The sequence below is a fragment of the Scleropages formosus genome, chromosome 6, assembly GCF_900964775.1.
Source record: "Scleropages formosus chromosome 6, fSclFor1.1, whole genome shotgun sequence".
Taxonomy (NCBI): Eukaryota; Metazoa; Chordata; class Actinopteri; order Osteoglossiformes; family Osteoglossidae; genus Scleropages; species Scleropages formosus.
The window spans coordinates 24,702,262-24,722,018 of record NC_041811.1 but is presented as its reverse complement, the minus strand read 5'-3'; the positions used below and the strand labels follow the sequence as shown (position 1 = coordinate 24,722,018).

General features: G+C 45.3%; 1 protein-coding gene across 5 annotated transcripts in view; it reads left to right on the top strand.

The window, feature by feature from the left end:
• The window catches only part of exd3 (exonuclease 3'-5' domain containing 3), a 39,571-nt gene extending 20,862 nt beyond the window's left edge, over positions 1-18,709 (top strand). For 2 of the 5 annotated variants that reach the window (XM_018753828.1, XM_018753819.1), the window contains 2 exons: positions 15,415-15,481; positions 16,167-18,709. In XM_018753828.1, the coding sequence (XP_018609344.1) occupies positions 15,415-15,481; positions 16,167-16,492 (393 nt within the window). In that variant the 3' untranslated portion in view covers positions 16,493-18,709. Of the gene's footprint in view, positions 1-7,836; positions 8,345-15,414; positions 15,482-16,166 lie in introns of those variants that run through there. The other 3 variants (XM_018753848.2, XM_018753856.2, XM_018753837.2) reach the window with 3 other exon arrangements.
• The last annotated feature ends 1,048 nt before the right edge of the window (positions 18,710-19,757 follow it).

Below are 19,757 nucleotides of genomic sequence, written 5' to 3'. Positions count from 1 at the left end.
AGCTGTAACTAAACACAATTAGAGCGGCTGGCTTTTCAGGCAGTTGGTTTTACATTGGCTGACGACTTGTTTACGATAAACCATCTGTTGTCAGGTCATGTGAACTGGGGCATCTCTAGAACTTAAGCAGAACCTTGAATCATAGCAGCTTTGTGGTGGTTTGTTCTTGGGGAACAGCTGGTAGCGTAGCGGTTAGAAGTGCTGCGTTCGGACTCGGGTTGCAGGTTCGAGTCTCACCTCTGGCTGTAGTACCCTTGAGGTACCGACACTAAATTGCTCCAGAAAAATTACCCCACAAATTTTTGATTTACCCAGGTAGGTAATTGTAGGTAGATTAACGTTGTAAGTTGCTTTGGCGGAAAAAGCATCAGCTAAATGAATAAATGTAAATGTGTTAGTGCTGATACCACCTGTACTGTGGTCGCCTTCTCTCACCGTGCTTCACTTGCACTGTGTGTTGCCGAGGGTTGAGCAGGCAATAATGAACAAATGTGATGCAAATGTAGGTAAGTCCAGAGAGGAGGAATGCAGAGCTGGGTTTGCACAGGAGCCCAGTTCTTTCAAAGGCCACCCAGGCGAAGTTAACCCTTCTGTTATCTGATTGTGGGGAAAAAAGGCTTTGATTAGCAGAGGATGGGTGGCTTGACCGGTGTCAGTGTACCTCCCCCCTAAGGCTCTCTCAACACTTTAAGTGCTGGTGAGGAGATGCGGGGTGGGTCATTCCCGGCCCCCCCGACCCGCTGTGTGGCCTATTGATGGAGCTTGACAGTTATTAACCCTTTGACTGCTTAGGACGCCAGCTCCTGGGGCCTTTCACATTCATAAACCCTGTGTTGTGTGGCCCTTTCAAGCTTCCCTCCCTGTCTCTTTGTGGACTTATAGTGAATGAAAGAGCTCAGAGGGTATCCGTTGCACCGTGTGGTCGGGAGCCCGAGGCAGCTCCCGCTGGAGAGTTCTTCTTCGGCTAACCTTCTGGTGCATTTCCTCAAATGCTTCAGAGCAAAACGGTACGCTGCTCGTTACGTACATGTCAGTCCCGTGAAGACGCAAAAATTTATGTAGTTTTCAAAAATAATTCTGTAATATTTGGAGAGCGACTTGGATTTTTAGGCTTTTTATATAAAACAAAAAAGTACAGTAGTTCCCCCTTATCCGCAGATTTGATTTCAGCGGTTTCAGTTACCCGCAGTCAACCACATTCCGAAAATACACACACACACACACACACACACACACACATTGTCTACAACCGCTTGTCCCAAGTGGGATCGCGGCGAACCGGCGTCTAACCCGACAACACAGGGCACAAGGCTGGAGGGGGAGGGGACGCACCGTGGACGGGATGCCAGTCCGCTGCAAGGCACCCCAAGCGAGACTCGAACTCCAGACACGCCGGTCCAAAAATATTAAATTAAAAATTCCAGAAATAAACAGTTCGTAAGTTTTAAATTGTACACCGTTCTGAGTAGCGTGATTATATCTTCCGCCGTTCTGCCCGGGACGTGAATCATCCTTTGTCCAGTGTGTCCATGCTGTGTCCACGCTGTATCCACTACCTGCCCGTTAGTCACTTAGTAGCTGTCTCGGTTATCAGATCAACTGTCGTGGTATCGCAGTGCTTTTGTTCAAGTAACCACCTTTTTTTTAAAAAAAAAAAAAATTTAAAACTTTGTTTGAAAAAACTGTATTTATGAGGACCCGGGCATCGGTCCTTAGTTTTCTCTCTTTTTCTTCTGTTTATTAAAAACATAGGACCGAACCCTATATATACTATCTGCGGTTTCAGGCATCTCCTGGGGGTCTTGGAACATATCCCCCGCAGATAAGGGGGGGACTACCGTATTCAGGATTTCAGTATGTTAAGAAATGGGAAAACTATGTCGTGCACACTATAAAATCTGCATATATTTTGCCATTTCAATTTTCGTATTACATTGCCTATTTGTATGGTTAAATTTTTACTAGCTGAGTGCTTCTTTCAAAGGAGCAACACTGTCCTAGCCTTGATTTGACCTCTTAATCCCCAGGACATTTCCAAAAGCCCTACCGTTTTGCTTGCATTGATTTAAAGGAGGTCATGCTATGCATCTCCTGTGCCTTTTGAGTGCTGGCTTGCTGGCCTTTTCGAAAGTTACAGCTTGGTAGGAAACCACTGAGATGGCTTGGGATGGAGTGCGATTTTCCCACAACAGAGATGTGGAGCAGACAGAGCAAAGGGAGAATGGGAGGAACAGCATCAGACAGAGAAAGGACAGTATGAACAGGAAGGACAGGAAGCAGGAAGAGTGCTGGGACCCCCTGAGCTTTGATCTACAAAGGAGGTACAACAGACCCATAAAAAGTGAAGAAATGTGCAGGAATGCAGCACGGTATATGTGGAGTTACACTTCAGCAGAACTGTGTGCATGTGATGAAATGCAGGCAGGGCACACAAAGAGGGATTGCACTTGACAGAACCTGTTTCTTCCCTATAGCACGCCCACCCTCAAAGCACAACACCCATCACATGATACCTGAGGCTGGCTGTGTGGTCTGATCACGCCTCGGAGGTCATGAGAACGTCATCGATCGTACCCCGTCCGGATCATTCAGGAGCGGAGCTGTTGCGCATCTCGGGTTGCTAGCCGCGCAGGCTTCCGCGCAAAGACCTCCGGCCCCTTTTTCCGTGCCCCTAATTTTTCTGCGTTCACGTTACTCCGCCCCTCGGGGGACGACCGAGGAAAGGAGACGGGGGGGAGTTACAGGGAGGTTTAGAGATGCATTCCTCAGGCATGCCGGAGCATTCCGAGAGAAGCAATCCCAAATATGTCCCGCTGTGTGTGGCAGGAGGGGCCCCCCGCCGGCTGTTTCCAGGACGATCCGCTGCATGGGAGACCGCAGGAGCTGTGGTCCTGACTTGCGTGCCATGCCGAGCGTCAGTTCTTTGCAGAGGGGGCGAAGGCGGTGTTGGTGGAGGGTTAGGGTGCAGGGTTCGATCCATTCAGGGAGTTCATGCGACGTAGTTGTGGGCCTAGCGGTGCTTTCCAACAACAATAAAATTGGACTACTTCAACAACATCCTCCTTTAAGGCTTTTCTTAGCGCATCACATCTGATTTAATTCCCCCTGCCACCTGACTATATTGTTATCAGATGTTTTAGATGTACTTTGTAACCAGAAGGTTGTAGACTTGAATCTCCGAGGATAAGGACTGGTGATGCAATTTCAAGAAGGGACGCTTAACTCCCCAGTACGTGTGACGCAAGGTACGTTTAAAGAAGTGAGGAAGATAAATCGGTGTTCACCGCAGTGAATTTCCCATCGCCGTGACAACGCTGTGATTCTGTCTTTAATGATGGCTGCCGAAAGCGAAAAATGCTCGCGAGTCCATCGGACAAGGATCCCCCCTGGCCTGCTGTGGCTGCGCGTTGCGTGCTTAATGACACTTCATTAACGACCTGGTTCATTTCTGGAGGTTAATAATCCAGTCTGGTTTCCTGTGGCCTCAGTGCATCCCCTCCCCTTCAGCCCCCAGGCTCTCCCGACCTCCATCCCTCGCTCCCCCACTCAGACTCCGATTAGCCAGGGTGAGGAATCCAGAGCACCCGGCAGCAGGAATGTCCTGTTTGTCCTGCTCCCTTGTTTATGCACCCGGAGCTGTGTTTTGATTGGCCGGCCGGCTGGCATTTGTGCGTTTGAGCCGGCGAGGCCGCGAGGGCTGAGCTGTTTGATGTGTCCCATTGTCTGGGAGCCAAGCTGCTTCCTGCCTCTGCGGACTGAGAGCGAGCGAGAGAGAGACCCTCAATGGGTCTTTTCCTCCCAACACCAACACAATGAGCTTATGCGTAATTTCCCCTGCCTCTCCCAACCTCAGTTTCTCTCGCTACCGCCACCCCCCCCGTGCCCCTCCACCTTGCATCACCTCATCGGCAGACCGAGTTGCGAGGGGTATTTCTCCAACTTTTCAGACTGACCTTCCACACTTGAGCAGCGCATTGTGTGGTCTCGCGCGGTCATCCGGACCATCCGAAAACACCGTGCGGCAGGAGAGCGAGAGCCACAGATGGGCTGAGAATGAGTGAATGTGTGTGTGAGAGAGAGAGAGAGAGAGAGAGAGAGAGAGAGAGAGAGAGAGAAGTCATCTTTTTTCTGGAACTGGTTCATGGTTTCGGAAAAGTATTCCTGCTATGGTGTGATGTCATGAGAACTTGTCGTGGGCAGGAACTGGAGAGACTGGGGGGCACTGCTAGGGGTCTGCTGTTCACTGCATGCATTGGCACTATAGTGAGGTCCACGCTTTAGACAAGTGGAATATTTTTTTCTTGGACTCCTGTTATGCTGTCCTCAGTAATGTTGAGACAGTGTTCAAAAATGTTGCATTTATTTTAATGTGATGGGCATTAGTCTTCTCCTGAATCAATATACAGCCAAAACTATGCGTCTCGCTGTATTTGACGCAGCATTAATTTTAGTCTTAAATCTAGAAATAAATCTTGCGTGTCATTTTGGCTCTGTCTCTTCGAATTATTGTTGTGTTGCCAAACTTTTATTCAGATAAGTGTAATTTTGCTAGAGCATGCCAGTTACGGTATCTTTGGGGGGGGGGTGCTACAGCACGACCCCCCTGGAAGTTAAACTGGCAGTCTTTCAAGTCTGCGTCATTAACACCTATGCCACCTGCTTCTTCTGTTGTTTCGGTTGACAGCTCTGAGTTATTAATAAAACGGTGTGGTATGGACACCAAGCTTTTGACTGATCTGTTTGAGGACAGTAAACCACAAGAAAAATGTCAAGTGCGTTATCTGTAAGTGTGTGTTGAAAAAAATATTATATAGCACATAAACATAAGATCAGGCCAATTAAAAGAATTTTTACTTTCCGTCAATCCCCATCATCTCAGAATGTGCTGAATTGTTGGTCTGTGACTTCCAAAATTTTAAATTTATTTTTAAAATTAATCTCTTTTTTCCAATTTTTCATACTATAATTCGCTTTTATTATGGGAAACTCAAGTTCATATTATCCGAGAGGATGCTGAAAATAGTCAAACTTAATTTGTTGACATAATGACAGACTAATTTTTCTCTTTTTAAACCACGCTACAAAGTAAATTCACCAGTGTCAATGTTAAAGCAGGAGTCTATAGTTTGCCTAGCTAAGTCAATGTCAGATTTAATAGATATAATGCAATTAGAGAGTACTTTTCTTCATCCCTTCATACAAAGAAGTAGAGATGTAGACATACTTTTTTGAAACATAAATAATCAAGATATAATTTTTGTATCTCTGAATTTAGGAAATCAATACACACACACACACACACACACATTTTCTGAACCACTTGTCCCATGCGGGGTCGCGGGGAACCGGAGCCTACCCGGCAACACAGGGCGTAAGGCTGGAGGGGGAGGGGACACACCCAGGACGGGATGCCACTCCATCGCAAGGCATCCCAAGCGGGACTCGAACCCCAGACCCGCTGGAGAGCAGGACCCAGTCCAACCCACTGCGCCACCGCACCCCCCCATAGGAAATTGATAATGAATTCAAAATAAAGCAGCAAATCCCATTAAATATTGAATGTCTATCAATAAATGAGGTATTAGAATAAACAACGGGCCGTCTTGTGTACACAGTACTGCCTTTTTCGTCAATGCTAATTTAACTCGAGAAAATATAATGTGTACCCATACTTCAGTTTTCCAGGAAAAAAGTTTTATGTTCAGTATTTTGTCCATTATGAAGCGAAATTAGTATAGACTTATTTTCACCAAATTATGTGAGGCTGTTTGCTTGTGGTGGCTATATGGCTTATAGTTCTGAGATTCAGTGAAGTCAGTAAGCATGTTTGCCTACCACTTTTCAATCAGTGACACTACCACTACATCTTTCACATGCACGTGACATTTTTGCCAAAGGAATATGAATGACTCTTTCAGTCATCTGCTGCACTCAGTGTTTCATCCATCACTATCCTTCTTGCTTATACAGTAGAAGCACCAAGTTCACTCAAAGCGTTCTTCAAAACCCTCCAATGTAGACATAACAGCAAAGAATACATTCTTGATAAATTTATATTAGTATTAGTGACACCCACAAAAACATTATCCCCCCATCCAGAAAATATGAAGACAAAAGCACCATTTGTTTCTTATGTGACTCTTGGCTCAGACTAGTTCATCGGATATCTTAAATATCTTGATTATACTTAGAGTTAAAGTTGTGATTGTGTTTTTTATTACTTATGGTTATACTTACAGGTAATAGTGGGTTAGTGTTAAGGTAAAGACTGTTTTAGTTTAAGTAATTAAAATCCAAACATTGTCTTTTTTGGTCTGTTATAGTTAATTATTTTTCTGTATGTTTACAATTTTCTGAGCAGTGTCTTACTGTAAGCCTATAGACTTCAGTTATGTAAGTTTAGGTGGATTGTCTAAAAATGACCTGGAGTTTAATTCAATGCTCCAAAAATTAAAATGAATTAAAGTAGAAGGTATAGACTCTGCAAAGACAGGTGTAATTTTTCTATCTTGCATACTAAAGCATGCAGTTTGCACCTAAATTTGTTGACTGAAAAACTCAAAATTTGCTTGACTTTATTTACCCTTATGACTTGGGTCTGACACAAACAAATCATGCAGCGATGCAGAAAAAAACATGAAACTTGTCATTTATTTGACTGGACTAAGATCAAAATTTTGCAGAATATTCAGTCCACATGCAGGTTCCACTGAAGGTCACATCCAAAATTAATGATTTGTGTCATCAAAATAACTGAAGAAATATGTCATTCACTGAGTTGTGTTGAACTACACGCAGGAAAATTATTTGGCCAATTTCTGGAGGTCTATTCAATCATATGGGAGGTAGAAGTACCTTCTGAGCTTTCATGGCAATCTGGGAAAGTCATTACAAGTCTTTCCAGTGCTCTCCCTGTCAAGAATTTACTCTTTTCTTTCTTGTGTAATGATTTTACAGCACTGAATACGGTACAACAGCATAAAACATTACATTTTTTTTGTTCGTTGCCCCTGCCTGATTTGAAAAACCAACCCACCGCACTGTGTGTGACTGGAGACTGGCAGCCATGGAATAACTGCAAATCCCAAGTGTAGGGGCTACGAACATTGTCAGTAAAAATGTACTAGAATGCCATGGATAATACAGTTTAACTCTCAGAAACGTGAATGATTTTACAGAATCTTTACAGAAAAAAGTATAGCGTCGGCGTGCAATTTATGGAACACTGATGTGAAATGATGAGAGTGGAAGCTAGTGAGATATACCTGGGAGCACAAATATTTAAACTGTGAAGGAGAGTCTTCAAGGAAATGTTCTTCAGCCTGAAGGAAAATATATGGCGGCAGCGCAGAGTGTGCCGTCGTGACTCAGCTTGGAAACGCATCACGCAACGGAGCTGCTGCAGGCTGAGCGGAGGGTAGTGCATGAAACTGATTTGAAGACCACGCTCGGCGCTCGAGACCGAGCGTCCAGACCGAACACAGTCGGTAACTGTGTTGGTCTTGGGAATGGTGGCCAGTTTAGCCTGGCAGGATTTCTTCCAGTCTGTGTGATGCTATCAGTGTCCAGAGTCTGTTTGCTTTGGGAGCACTGGGCAGTCAGGGGTGGGAAGGACTGAACGAGACACCCCCACGGGACATGTCGGGTGGGTGACAATGCAGCCTTCGGAATAGAGAGGTCGTGACGTTTGGCTTGGGAAAGGGCTGGGAGAGCCTGGGCCGGCGAAAGACACGGGATAAAAATGGAATGGAAAATAGCAAGAGTTTAAAAAATCAAAGATGGGCTCTTGAGCATTTCCGAATTTTTTTTTTTTTTTTTTTTCTCCCTTTCTCACAGGAACTGACTGGTGACTTTGCGGGGAGGGGCAGCACCACACCTGTGGGGGTCCGAGATCAACTGTACTTGCAAAACTAGAAGCAGCAGGTACCGCAGCGCTTCAGAACGCCGCCTTGTATTCTCAAGGGTCACGTTCGAGCAGCGCGCGAGTCGACGTGAGCGGCTCTGATAAAACGCATCCAGCTCTTTAAATGGGCGGGAATGAACTTAGCGGTGGCTAAAATGAAAGCGCAGGCGAGGCAAAAGGGGGGGGGGGAAAGTCAGCGCTGTGTGGGTTTCCTGAGCTTCTTCGTGACTCCCGCTTTGGGAGCGCTCTTTGAACTCCCCCCGTCTCCGGGAGCTGGCGTCACGCTCGGCTTTCGGGGTCACGATTGGCAAGGTGCTAATTCGTGTTAAGGCGAACCTCATTGATGTGAGGAGCGCGCTGTGTCCTCTGAAGATTTGATTGGACATCTGTCTACCTGTCTGTCTAGATAAATCCGCCCAGGATAAATTTCCCCCACTTTTCCTTGGCCCCTCTCCTTTCTATTTTGGTGAACTTGCGGCTGGTTCCCACAGTGCAGTTCCCATGGTTATCAGTAGTGAGATAGTGGGGCGGGGGACCGGTGGTGGTGGGGGGGGGGTAGACACAGGGGTTGATGGAGAGAGGGAGAGACAGCGCTGCACTGTGAGATAGCGAGCTAGTTGCTGGTGGGTGGGGGGGGTGTGCAGTGAGATAGCAGGGTTGGGGTGGGTTTGCGGCCAGCCGGGGGGGTGGGGGGGGTCTTGCGGGGCACTGAATGAGGGACAGATTCAGTTCCCACACTTGTAATTACTGTGTCACAAGAGACTGAAAGGGACTGCCCCCTAGCCCTAGGGAATTTCGCCGGGGCCGGCTGTGGGAGCAGTGGGGTCTGTGACACAGGAACTCTCCCAGCCCTTTCCACTGCCGTTACCTCAGTGCTTTCACACCAGAGGTGACCCCCCCCCCCCCCCCAAACCCCCCAGCCCCAGAACCCCAATCCCTTGTGCTCCCTCCCCCCATTCTCCTTTCTCCTTATACTTTTGTTCACCATCTTGTCTTGCTTCCTCTTTAAAGCCCCCTTTCTCTTTGCCTCCCTCTCCCTGCAGAGGCTGCCACCTCAGACCCCCGTCTCTGTCTCCTCTTGTTGACACCGTAGCTCTGGAAAAAGCTTTGAAGTCCTTCCCTGTCACTCACAAAGGCCCTGTCCCACATCATTAGCACTTAACCCCTCCACCTCTCTTCATCTCTCGGTTCCCTGCTGTTTAGTCTCGTAGGTCTGTGCCAGAGATGCGTGTGTAATGCTATATACAGTATTGTATAGGATCCATGCATCAGGAATCGTGCAGTAAAACTGAATGTTTGCAACACACACAGTACTTTATTCACATGAATGCAGCGCAGCGGTAAAAGAATTTGTCAGGTATCGGCGAGGCCTAAAAACACTAGCAGTGGTACTCGATGATGTTATACAGGGTTTGCTTCAACAATGGAGGGGTACATCTGTCCTCGTCACACCTATGATGCAGCATTAACCTTTTTCCTCCGTGGCAAAGTGACTGCACCACACACACACACACACACTGCCTGAAACCGCTTGTCCCGAGTGGGGTCGCGACAAGCCGGAGCCTAACCCGGCAACACAGGGCGTAAGGCCGGAGGGGTGGGGACGCAGCCAGGACGGGACGCCGGTCCATCGCAAGGCACCCCAAGCGGGACTCGAACCCCAGACCGGCCGGAGAGCGGGACCCGGCCAAACCTGCTGTGTCGCCGCGCCCCCCCCCGGACTGCACTGCATGTTCGACAAATTAAAAAGACTACCAAAAAAATGCAAGATCTGCTTCTGTCCTTCAGTTTCATTTTCATGAACGCAACTTCAGAAGCAAACCCGTGACTGTGCAGTGTTGTGGGTTAAATAAATGCATTGTTATGAAAATAAACATACCTGCATTGCCTGCATTTCCTTCATCATTAAAGGTACGGCAGGAACACGAAAGTTTGTTATGCAACGCTAAAAAATGTGTGGGTGGAGAGAATACGTGTTATTAATTTGTACACGAACCTACAAAGGAGGCAACCTTGCCATTTCAGGGAACTTCAGAATTGAGTAATGCATCGAGGCGCAATTTAGCGTTTAAGTAGCAGAAATTACGAGGAATTAAATTTAAACTGTACTGCGGGAACGTTATTTGATTAAGATACTAATGCCGATCCGCTTTTGTCATTACAGACTAAAATGGGCACAATTACAGAATGTTTTAGTAAAACACGGGACCTTTTATGTGTTTTGCTTAAATATAAAATAAGGTATCAATTTCATAAGTATTGCTGAACTGTAATTTTCTTATGCCCAGCCCTGGGATATGCGATGCTGGTCCCCAGTAGAAATATTTTTCTGAACTATTAATTGTCACTTTATACAGCATGAGTCCTAGTAAAGGTGGTTTGTGGTTTGAGCTTCTGTTGTCTTGCCTTTCTGGACTTAGTCACATACTGGGTCACGCTCCCAGAGGGAGACTTGTATATGTGGGCGAAAGTCAGAGTGTTTAATTTGCCCTTTTCTGTTACATCAGTAAGGGGGTGCGATGGCGCAGTGGGTTGGACCACGGTCCTGCTTTCCAGTGGGTCTGGGGTTCGAGTCCCGCTTGGGGTGCCTTGCGACGGACTGGCGTCCCGTCCCGGGTGTGTCCCCTCCCCCTCCGGCCTTCCGCCCTGTGTTACCGGGTAGGCTCCGGCTCCCCCCGACCCCGTATGGGACAAGCGGTTCCAAAAATGTGTGTGTGTGTGTGTGTGTGTGTGTGTGTGTTACATCAGTCATTTGCCCAGTAGAATATTCACTTATTTGCGATTATGTAGGATGTTTCACTGACGGACGTGCTTCACCTTGCTGACGGAGATCGGCAGCGCTAAGTTACTTGCGTTGTGCAAAAGATGAATCGGTAAAATATTTTGATTCTTTTTTTTTAAATTTCAGTTGAATTCTCTGATTTCTGCCCAGTGCTAGACGTGCGTTAATCCAAGTAACCAGTCCCTAGAGGTTGGGCTTGAAACCATTATTCTGCGCCTGCACTACAGCACCCTTGCTCTTTTTGCCAACTGCTGACACACTTAATTTGGTTCAAGCCCCACTGTCTGCATGTCAGTGTTCCTCCTGCTCTCCGTCCCCGTTCCTGCGGGTCAGTGTGTGGCCGAGCCGGCGGACGGCCCCTCCTCCCACTTTCCCACAAAGCTTCCTTAGCTGCCGGCGTTGCCCTCTCGGCCTCCCCCTCGGCGTGTTTCTATCCGTCGCTCCGTCCCTCAGATCAAGAACCGAAAGCCTCTCTTCCCTCCCGCCCTCTGACCTTCCGATTTTTATCGAGACCTCGGAACTCAAGACGGCGGGATCCCTTTTCTCGCTTCCCCTGCCCCTGTTGCCGAGTTTTATCCAGGCTGACTGGGTCTCTGCCGGAAATGACATAACAGTGCTGTCCCAGCAAGCAAAGCTTGCAGAAAGTCACCTTTCCAGCAGCAGCTCCACGTTGACACCTGACTCGTTGACGGACGAAGTGCCTGGGCCCTGTGTGAGAAAGCAGTCTAACCCGTGAGCTGTGAGGATGCTGATGTTTCCAGGGAATGCGCCCTCCCTCGTGACACCTTGCTCCACCTTGCCCCGTGTCCCCTTCTGCTGTCTCACCTCAGCAAACTGGCGTGCCCCACATCTTTCCCAGGGATTGGGCCCTTCAGCAGTTAGTGTCAATATTTACTGTTGGGATGAATCACGAAGCATTACAATAACATGCCACGGATGCCTGTGCGTGCCTGCGAGAGGAGGCGTGAGACATGCCGTGTTGCGCAACGGCACCGCTCTGGCTCTCACGACCAGGTGCGGGCGCACCTTGTGCCGCAGCGGCTAGACCGCACGGATCGAGCGTGGCGAGACCTGTTTGCGGTCCTTCCATCAGTCGTTTTCCAGCTGAAAGGCAAGACCGGTACTTCGCTTATATGTTTAGGCTGTCCCCGCTTGACTTGCATTTTGAAACCATTTCTGTCTTGATCGCCTTTTTATGGTATCTGTCTTCCAGCTGAAGAATGCAGCCACACCTGAAATATTTTAAGTGGTTTTATCTGCGCCAGTTATAGAAAGGTCGCGTCGTATACGTACCTTTCCGTCTGCAGCTGCTTTACCAACCTACTGTTAAAATGCTCGCGGGAAGCTGCAATGTACATTTTACCGCAAGGTTCGCATGGCTCTCGGCCGCACCTTTGGGCGCGCTAAATCCGCCGGTCCTCTTGTTTCAGAATCGCTGCCTCCGAGATACACGTCCACGAAAGGCATGTACTTGAATTTGCCTAGAGAAAGTTCAGGGCAAGAGGTGGGGTGGGGAAAAAGCAGGAATGTACTGGAGAAATAATCTTAGTGCAAAGAGAGCCTGCACTAATGTAGTTGTGATATCATCTAACCAATTGTTCCCTTTTGAAGTGAACTCCACCCTTCAGGCAGACCTTTTCAATAGGAGCAGGAACCTCGTAAGTTCACAAGTTCACGAAGTAAACCTCGGCACCCAGGGCCCAAACCTTGAAGAGGCGTATCGTCTATCGATAATTTCGAAGATGGCTAGTTCACTTTAGGCTAATGCATTACAAACTCGGTTAGACTTTAAACTGGATTTAATTTAAACCAAACAAAATCTCTCCAGAACAATGAAACCAAAAGTACTTCATAATTTTTTGCCCAGAAAAGAAACAATTTGCTTACGGTGCATTTTCACTGCTACAGTAGTCTTGGCTCAAGGTCAGACTTCGTGACCACAGTCATGCCGTCAAGGGCCAACCGCAAAGCAGTCGCTGGCCCTTGGCCATTACAAGAGATTAGATGCAATTTCTTTTGTCATATTACCCATGTTTAATCACTTTAAAATATTTAAACCTTTTTGTTTTTATTAGTGCTTATTGTTCTAATGATCGTTTATTATCCCCCTAAAAGGTTACCCTTTATTATAGTTCCGGGAACATGTATATTTGTACCACTAACTTGTAAATCAGACTTAGGAGGCATCTTTTTTAAATTCTATGTAGTAGTTTCCATTAATATAATAATAGAAAAAAATATTTTTTCCAGAAACCTGAATCTTTTTAGGTATTTAAAATGATGATGACGATTATTATTATTATTATTATTATTATTATTATTATTATGGGGGGCGTGGTGGTGCAGTGGGTTGGACTGGGTCCTGCTCTCCAGTGGGTCTGGGGTTCGAGTCCCGCTTGGGGTGCCTTGTGGCGGACTGGCGTCCCGTCCCGGGTGTGTCCCCTTCCCCCTCCGGCCTTACGCCCTGAGTTGCCGGGTTAGGCTCCGGTTCCCCGCGACCCCGTATGGGACAAGCGGTTCAGAAAATGTGTGTGTGTGCGTGTGTGTATTATTATTATTACCAACAATAGCACCAATGATAATAATAACGATGACAGTAATCATAATTATTATTATTATAATCGTTGTTATTATTGACAACAACAATAATAATAATAATGCAATGCATCAAAATGTCTGAGGCTTTCTTTAGAGCTTCTTTTGTTTTAATTTTAGAGGTTGCACTGGGTGAGGGTAGAAGAGTGGGGAAATTTGATTCTTCAACCGCCCCCCCCCCCCCCATTCCCAGTAACTCTCATCATTTCTTACCTGACGCAGTCACTTTTTGAATCAAATCACTCATGGTTCATTGGCTGGCTGCTTGGCCATGTGATCCAGCCGCTGTGGAGACCCACCTCCTGTGCGAGTCCAGGATTTTCCCATGGGAGCCGCCTGGAGAGTGGGGCTGAGGCTTCATATGCTGGGAATGACCCCCCCCCCCCCCCCCCCACGCACACACAACCCCCCAGTCCCCCTCCCTGTTTTTTCTCTCTTCTCTTCACTGCCTCTCTTTTGCTCCCTGTCCCCCCCATTAACACAGCCTCAAATTCACAGGCTTTGTTGGCATGTCAAGAAAAACTTCCTGCAGTCTTGTCAATGTACTGCCTGACTGTAACACACGCCAGAACTTCATAGCTTATAAAGGCATAAAACCTCCCATGCAGAACAACTGGAAGTAAATGTCATTGCGCAAGTGTGTTTAGGAAATCGGAAGCCAGATGTCTTCGGAACCGTTTTATAGCCCTTGGATGGGTACGGCTGTTCAGGTCCCAAAGCTGATCAGAACCCAAGTCTTTCTTCGCTGGCTCTCTCAGGCTGTAACATGTATGGAGGCTTTCGAGTTGCTCGCAGCTTGTAATGCTCTTGCTGTAATTAATGAGGTTCGTTCGGATTTGCAGAGCCACATAATTAAGTGATGCATTTCTTGTCGTGTTTGTCAACTCTGTCCCGCTCGCTGACCGGTATATGTTGTCTGGCTACGGCCACACTGTATGCGCTAGTGGATTTTCAAATTCAGTGTTTTAAGACCTACACTTTAGGACTGGTCAAAACATGTTTACAAGTGTTTACAACGTGTTTACATCACCTATGTGCGTTTGTAAGACATCGGAGATCCATGGGAAGACATCATCCTTGAGAAAGGCAGAAGCAAGTATTGGCTTGAAACGTTGTAGATGTTACAGAAAAACTACTGGAGTGTTTATCGTCATAAGGAGTTTTGCTTCAAACATGGATGTTCGGAATTTTGCTGATATTCTTAATATATTTGGTGCGACACACGAATATGGATTTTTTTTAAAAATCTGTAGAGATTTTAGATCATTTAAATCTATGGAGATCTTTAGATAATTTTTTAAATGTTCAATATAGATCATGCCTGAAAAATTGAAGTTAACAGCTTTAAGTTAAATTGCAATTTTTGTTTTTGCTCCCCCCAGTTCTCAGCAATATATAGTATTTATTGGCATAGCTAAGTTAATCTGAGCAACAAAATTTTTAACTCTTACTTGCTACATTCATATTAATCATAAATTCGTACTAAAATCGTGACCAAACGAATATGAAAGACTAGACTGACTTTTTTCCCTCTTGAGTAAAAATTTGATTTGAGCATTAAACAACATACGTTGTGGGAGTTTAAGAAATTACTCCCACACACCAAGGAGTTGCATGATGAACAGGAGTGTATTACTCTGCTTATGCGTGTCACGTCAGCTTGCAAGTGTGAGAAAAGAGAGGACGACTAAGACTGTGTGTCTGTGTGGAAGCACTGAATTCATGAAGCAGGTTTTTACCTGTCTTTTGCCCATGGGAAACTTTTTCATTCGAGTAAATAGTCTCTCCATTGCACTGCTTTTCCCATGCCTAAGCTAGCATTTTGCTTAGCCTTGGGAAAGACGTGTGGGAACGGAGGTCACCCAGGGCAAATCCGATAGAGGTAACTCACTCCAACGGTGGAACATGGATTGAAGCGTGACCTCCGAGTTGCATTCTTTGAACTGCATATTGCATTGACATCGTTGGAATCGTGGGTGTTTCAGTAGCTCGGGAATTTTTGCTGTCTCTTGTCATGGGTGGAACCTGTAAACCTTTTAATTCTCAGCAGAAGTGGACAAGTGGTTTGTTTGTGATCATATAATGTTTGTCTTTAAGCTCTTAGTCAAAAGCCTTCCCGGATGTATTTTTTCAGGCATGTAATGGTGACCAGTACATGAAGCTTCCAAGAGACGAAATGGCACGTTTACTAAAAGAAAGAGGTTAGTTCCTGCACACAAGTTTCACCATATACCTACCTTTTAGCCATTTGATTTCCTCCTAACTCATCATAAATTCATATAATTTTATTAGAAGAAAAATAACTTGAATTACAGTTGTCAGTCTGTAGGTTTAGATCATACTTTATACTTAAATGTCTGAAGGAAATGTTGTGAATGGTATTGCTTGAATTTATGAATGACAAATGTTTGAGTATGCAGGATAATATGCAGACTTCTACAAACTGAAATGAAGCCAAGCTCTTGTGGTGCAGTTTCATGTCTTGCTGATTGTGGATTACAAAATCTCAGACTTAAGTGTTCTCTTACTTTTCAGCATATTTTTTTGACTCTAACAAGAATCTGTGGGTCTACCCAGCCACCAGTGAAATAATTCTAATAAGTTTAAGGTCTAACTGAAGAGGAATTCTTATATGGAAATTATATGTGATTTAACTTCAAGGTCCCATGAACATTTACATTTATTCATTTAGCAGATGCTTTTCTCCAAAGCAACGTACATCTCAGAGAAAATACAATTTGTGCATTACATTAGGAGAAGGAGAGACATAGTTGCAGGAGTGATTCTAATCATGCCAAAGGTCCCAGATGTTCAATTTTTCTAAACAACTTTCAGTTTCCAAGGGGCTGTATGTTTGAACAGGTGAGCTGTGCTTTTTGATTGCAGGCCTCATGGAAAAACCTGGAGAGGTGAAGGATGAGGAGAACTGGGAGGAGCAGTCTAAGCCAATTACCCATCCCAGGTACTCCCCCCATTGTCGCTGGGCACCTGCGTCGGATCTGGACCCAAAGAGCTTAACTTTCCCCAGTGGGGCTGAACTGCAGCTACACACAGTGCCCCCTGGTCTGATTCCCAGGATCCCTGTCTTCTTCATCTGCACCACTTGCGGCAAAGTCTTCTGGGAGGGCTCCCACTTTGAGCGGGTGGTCAACCAGTTCCTAGACATTCTGCACATCACTGAAGATTCAGCAACTTCCAGTAATCATTTCTAGGATGACTGGACAGAGCGGGTGCTGCCTTTTATTGTTGACCGAAGACCTGTATGACCAAACGTATTGAGGTACCCACCACTCATTATGTGAAATGGCCTTCACAGAATCAAAGTCAGTTATTGTAATGACAGTTTGGATGTGCTGTGACAGAGCGCTTACAATTTAACCTTGATGATCTTGTGTCATATACTTTGTATATGTATTGGGAGAACTCAGTATCAAGTTTTCGGGTAATTTCTCTCATCTGGTTCTTTCAAAGTGTTTTCTGTAGTTTCTGCATTTTAGTTATTTTTACTTTTATATGTTTACTGTTATCTCAGATAACATTATTAAAATCAGTTCATACAAATAAAGAGACTGGTAGCATCTCGTAGAAATGTACTCACATTTGCGGTTTGGTGCCATGGTTACAAGGGTAAAAACAAAAATAATTAAAGCCAAATACAGCAACACACACGAGACACTGTTAATAGCAACGTGGTCCGACTGAAAAGAAGGAAGTCTTTGTTCTACCTCGTGCCCATGCGTCCACGAGCCAACGAACTGTTGTAGACGCTCAATGTTGAGATGTGCATTGCAAAGCGCCTGTTTGTTATTACGAATCATTGTGTGTAACTCAAATTTTTACTGTATGGGGGGGGTGGTTTGTAACTACGGGTTGTGCGAAAGTTGGACGTTTGTAACCCGGGAACTGCCTCCATTAATGGCAATAACCTTAACCATTTTTTGTAGCTGCTGATCAGACCTGCATAGCAGTTAGGAGGTATTTTGGCCCTTCCTGTATGTTCACTTCATGTACTTTTGAGATGTCTTGCTTGACTTTTTCACATCACACTAAAGCATTTCAATGGGACTTGACCATGCTGAAATACAGAATTTCTTCAGTTTGAACCACTCCATTTTTGGTTTACTCCTGTGTTTTGGATCACTGTCAGGTTGCATGACTCAGCTTTTGAGTTTTAGGCCACAGACAGACACCTTGGCATTCTGCTGTAGAATTTTCTGATCCATTTCCTGCTCCCATCTCTTCACCTCTCCTACAGGCCATTTCCTAGCATTTTATTTTTTATCTACATGATCATCAACTCTTTGTTCTACTCTGGTTGCTTTCCATATGCCTTCAACACTGCCCTCCTTTCACTGTTGTTAAAAGAAACCCTCTCTGTGTCCAAAATCAATCTAGAACTATTGGCCAATCTGTTCTCTCCCTTTTGTGTAAAAAACTGTGGAACAAGCAACCTACAACCAGTTATCTGTATTCTTCACCCAGAATGATGTCCTTGATGATTATCAGTCTAGATTCAAAGTCCACTATTCCACCAAAACTGCTCTTCTTGCGATATCCCATGTTCTTCATTCAACTAGAGTGGACTTCATCTCCTCCACCTGTTTGAAGCATTTGACACTGTCAACCATAGGTTTTAACCTCCTCTCTTGGACAGCTTGGCATCAGTGCTCTGACATGGCTCTTGGTAATCCCCTCAGCCTCTCTTGCTTGGAGTTCTGTAGGGTTTGGTGGTGGGCCTCCATACCTCTTCTCTATCCATACCTCTTACGTTGACTCTGTAATTGCCATCCATGGGTTCTCCTATCACTGCTGTGCCAATGATACTGAGCTCTTCATCTTTTTTTTTTCCACTGGAGCTACAGATGTTTGTCGCTAATAGCTTCTGTGACACGTCTGCTTGGATGTCTGATGACTCCTTACAACTCAGCCTCTGCAAAACAGAAATCCTTCAAATCCCAGTTAGTCCATCATCGAGAATTTTGGATTAAAGTGGACAACTTGCTCATTTCACTTGTTTCATTGGTTAAGTAATAATGGGAGTAATGATCAATTGAAGTCTGTCCTTTTCTCAACATCCTGAAGCCGTAATCCGGTCCTCAGATACATTCTACATAACATCAGCAGGATCTGCCCTTCTCTCACAACAAACTACAAAACTTATGGTCTGGTCCATGATGATATCCTGCCTGGATTACTTCAGCTCTCTCCAGTCTGGTCTTCTTCCCTCTGTTATCAAATCTCTCCAGCTCATACAGAATGCTGCTGCATGAATTGTGTTTGACTCGACAAAGTGTTACCATGTATAGACCCCCTCTTTGTCTCTCTGCTTTGGCTTCCTGTAGCTGCCCATACTGAGTTCAAGACTCTGGATATCAAGGTCATCAATGGGATCTGCTCCCCACCTACAGAACCTGATCAATAACCTTGATTGCATAAACCATTTGTTCAGTAAAGATGTGGAAATGTATATTACTGTGTGTGTTTTTTTCTTAAATAATCTTTGATTATTATTATGACTTAGATGAAGATCACATGTTAGGAGTCATTCATGCAGAAATCCAGATAACTGTGAAGGTTTCACAAACTTTTGTAATGATCTTACATTATACCTTGTAAATTCATTAATTATTTATCAATACGCAGTGGGTTGGACCAGGGTCCTGCTCTCCGGTGGGTCTGGGGTTCAAGTCTCGCTTGGAGTGCTTTGCGACGGACTGGCGTCTCGTCCTGGGTGTGTCCCCTCCCCCTCCGGCCTTACGCCCTGTGTTGCCGGGTAGGCTCCAGTTCCCCGCGACCCCGTACGGGACAAGCGGTTCTGAAAATGTGTGTGTGTGTATTTATCAATACTGTATATAATCCACTCACTCACTCACTATCCAAAGCCATTTCTTCAACTCAGGGTAGCAATGGTCCAGTGCCTATCCCAAAAGTGTGGGGTGCTACACTAGTTAGGGTACCAGTCGATGGCAAGATGTCTATACACACACTCATTCACTAACAGTCACACACTAAGGGCAATTTAGTAATCAGTCCACCTGAAACGGATCATCTCTAGAAACCCAGATCAGCACAGGCAGAACATGTGAACTCCACATAGACTGAGCCAAGTCTGCACTCATGTTCTAATAAATAGCCCAGGAGCAGTGAGGCACCACTGCTACCGCCCTGTATTATTATGAACCCTTTTACTTAGCCGTTCTTAAGTGGTGTCACCATGTAATTTAATTTTCAGCAGAAATCATCCTGAAAGGTTCCCAAATCAATATGCATTTTTCTAGTAAGAAAAGCTTGCAAATAGTAAATTCAGTTTAAAAAAAAAAAAAAAAAAAAAAAACCACTTCTGAGTGAATTTAAAAGAAACCATTTGACTTCTCAAATTGAAAGTTCTTTTAGGGAAGACTTTTAAGACAGTTTATTAATAATAAAATCTTTTCCGCCTCAGAATCATGATTTCAGGTGTAGGTGCAGGACATTGCC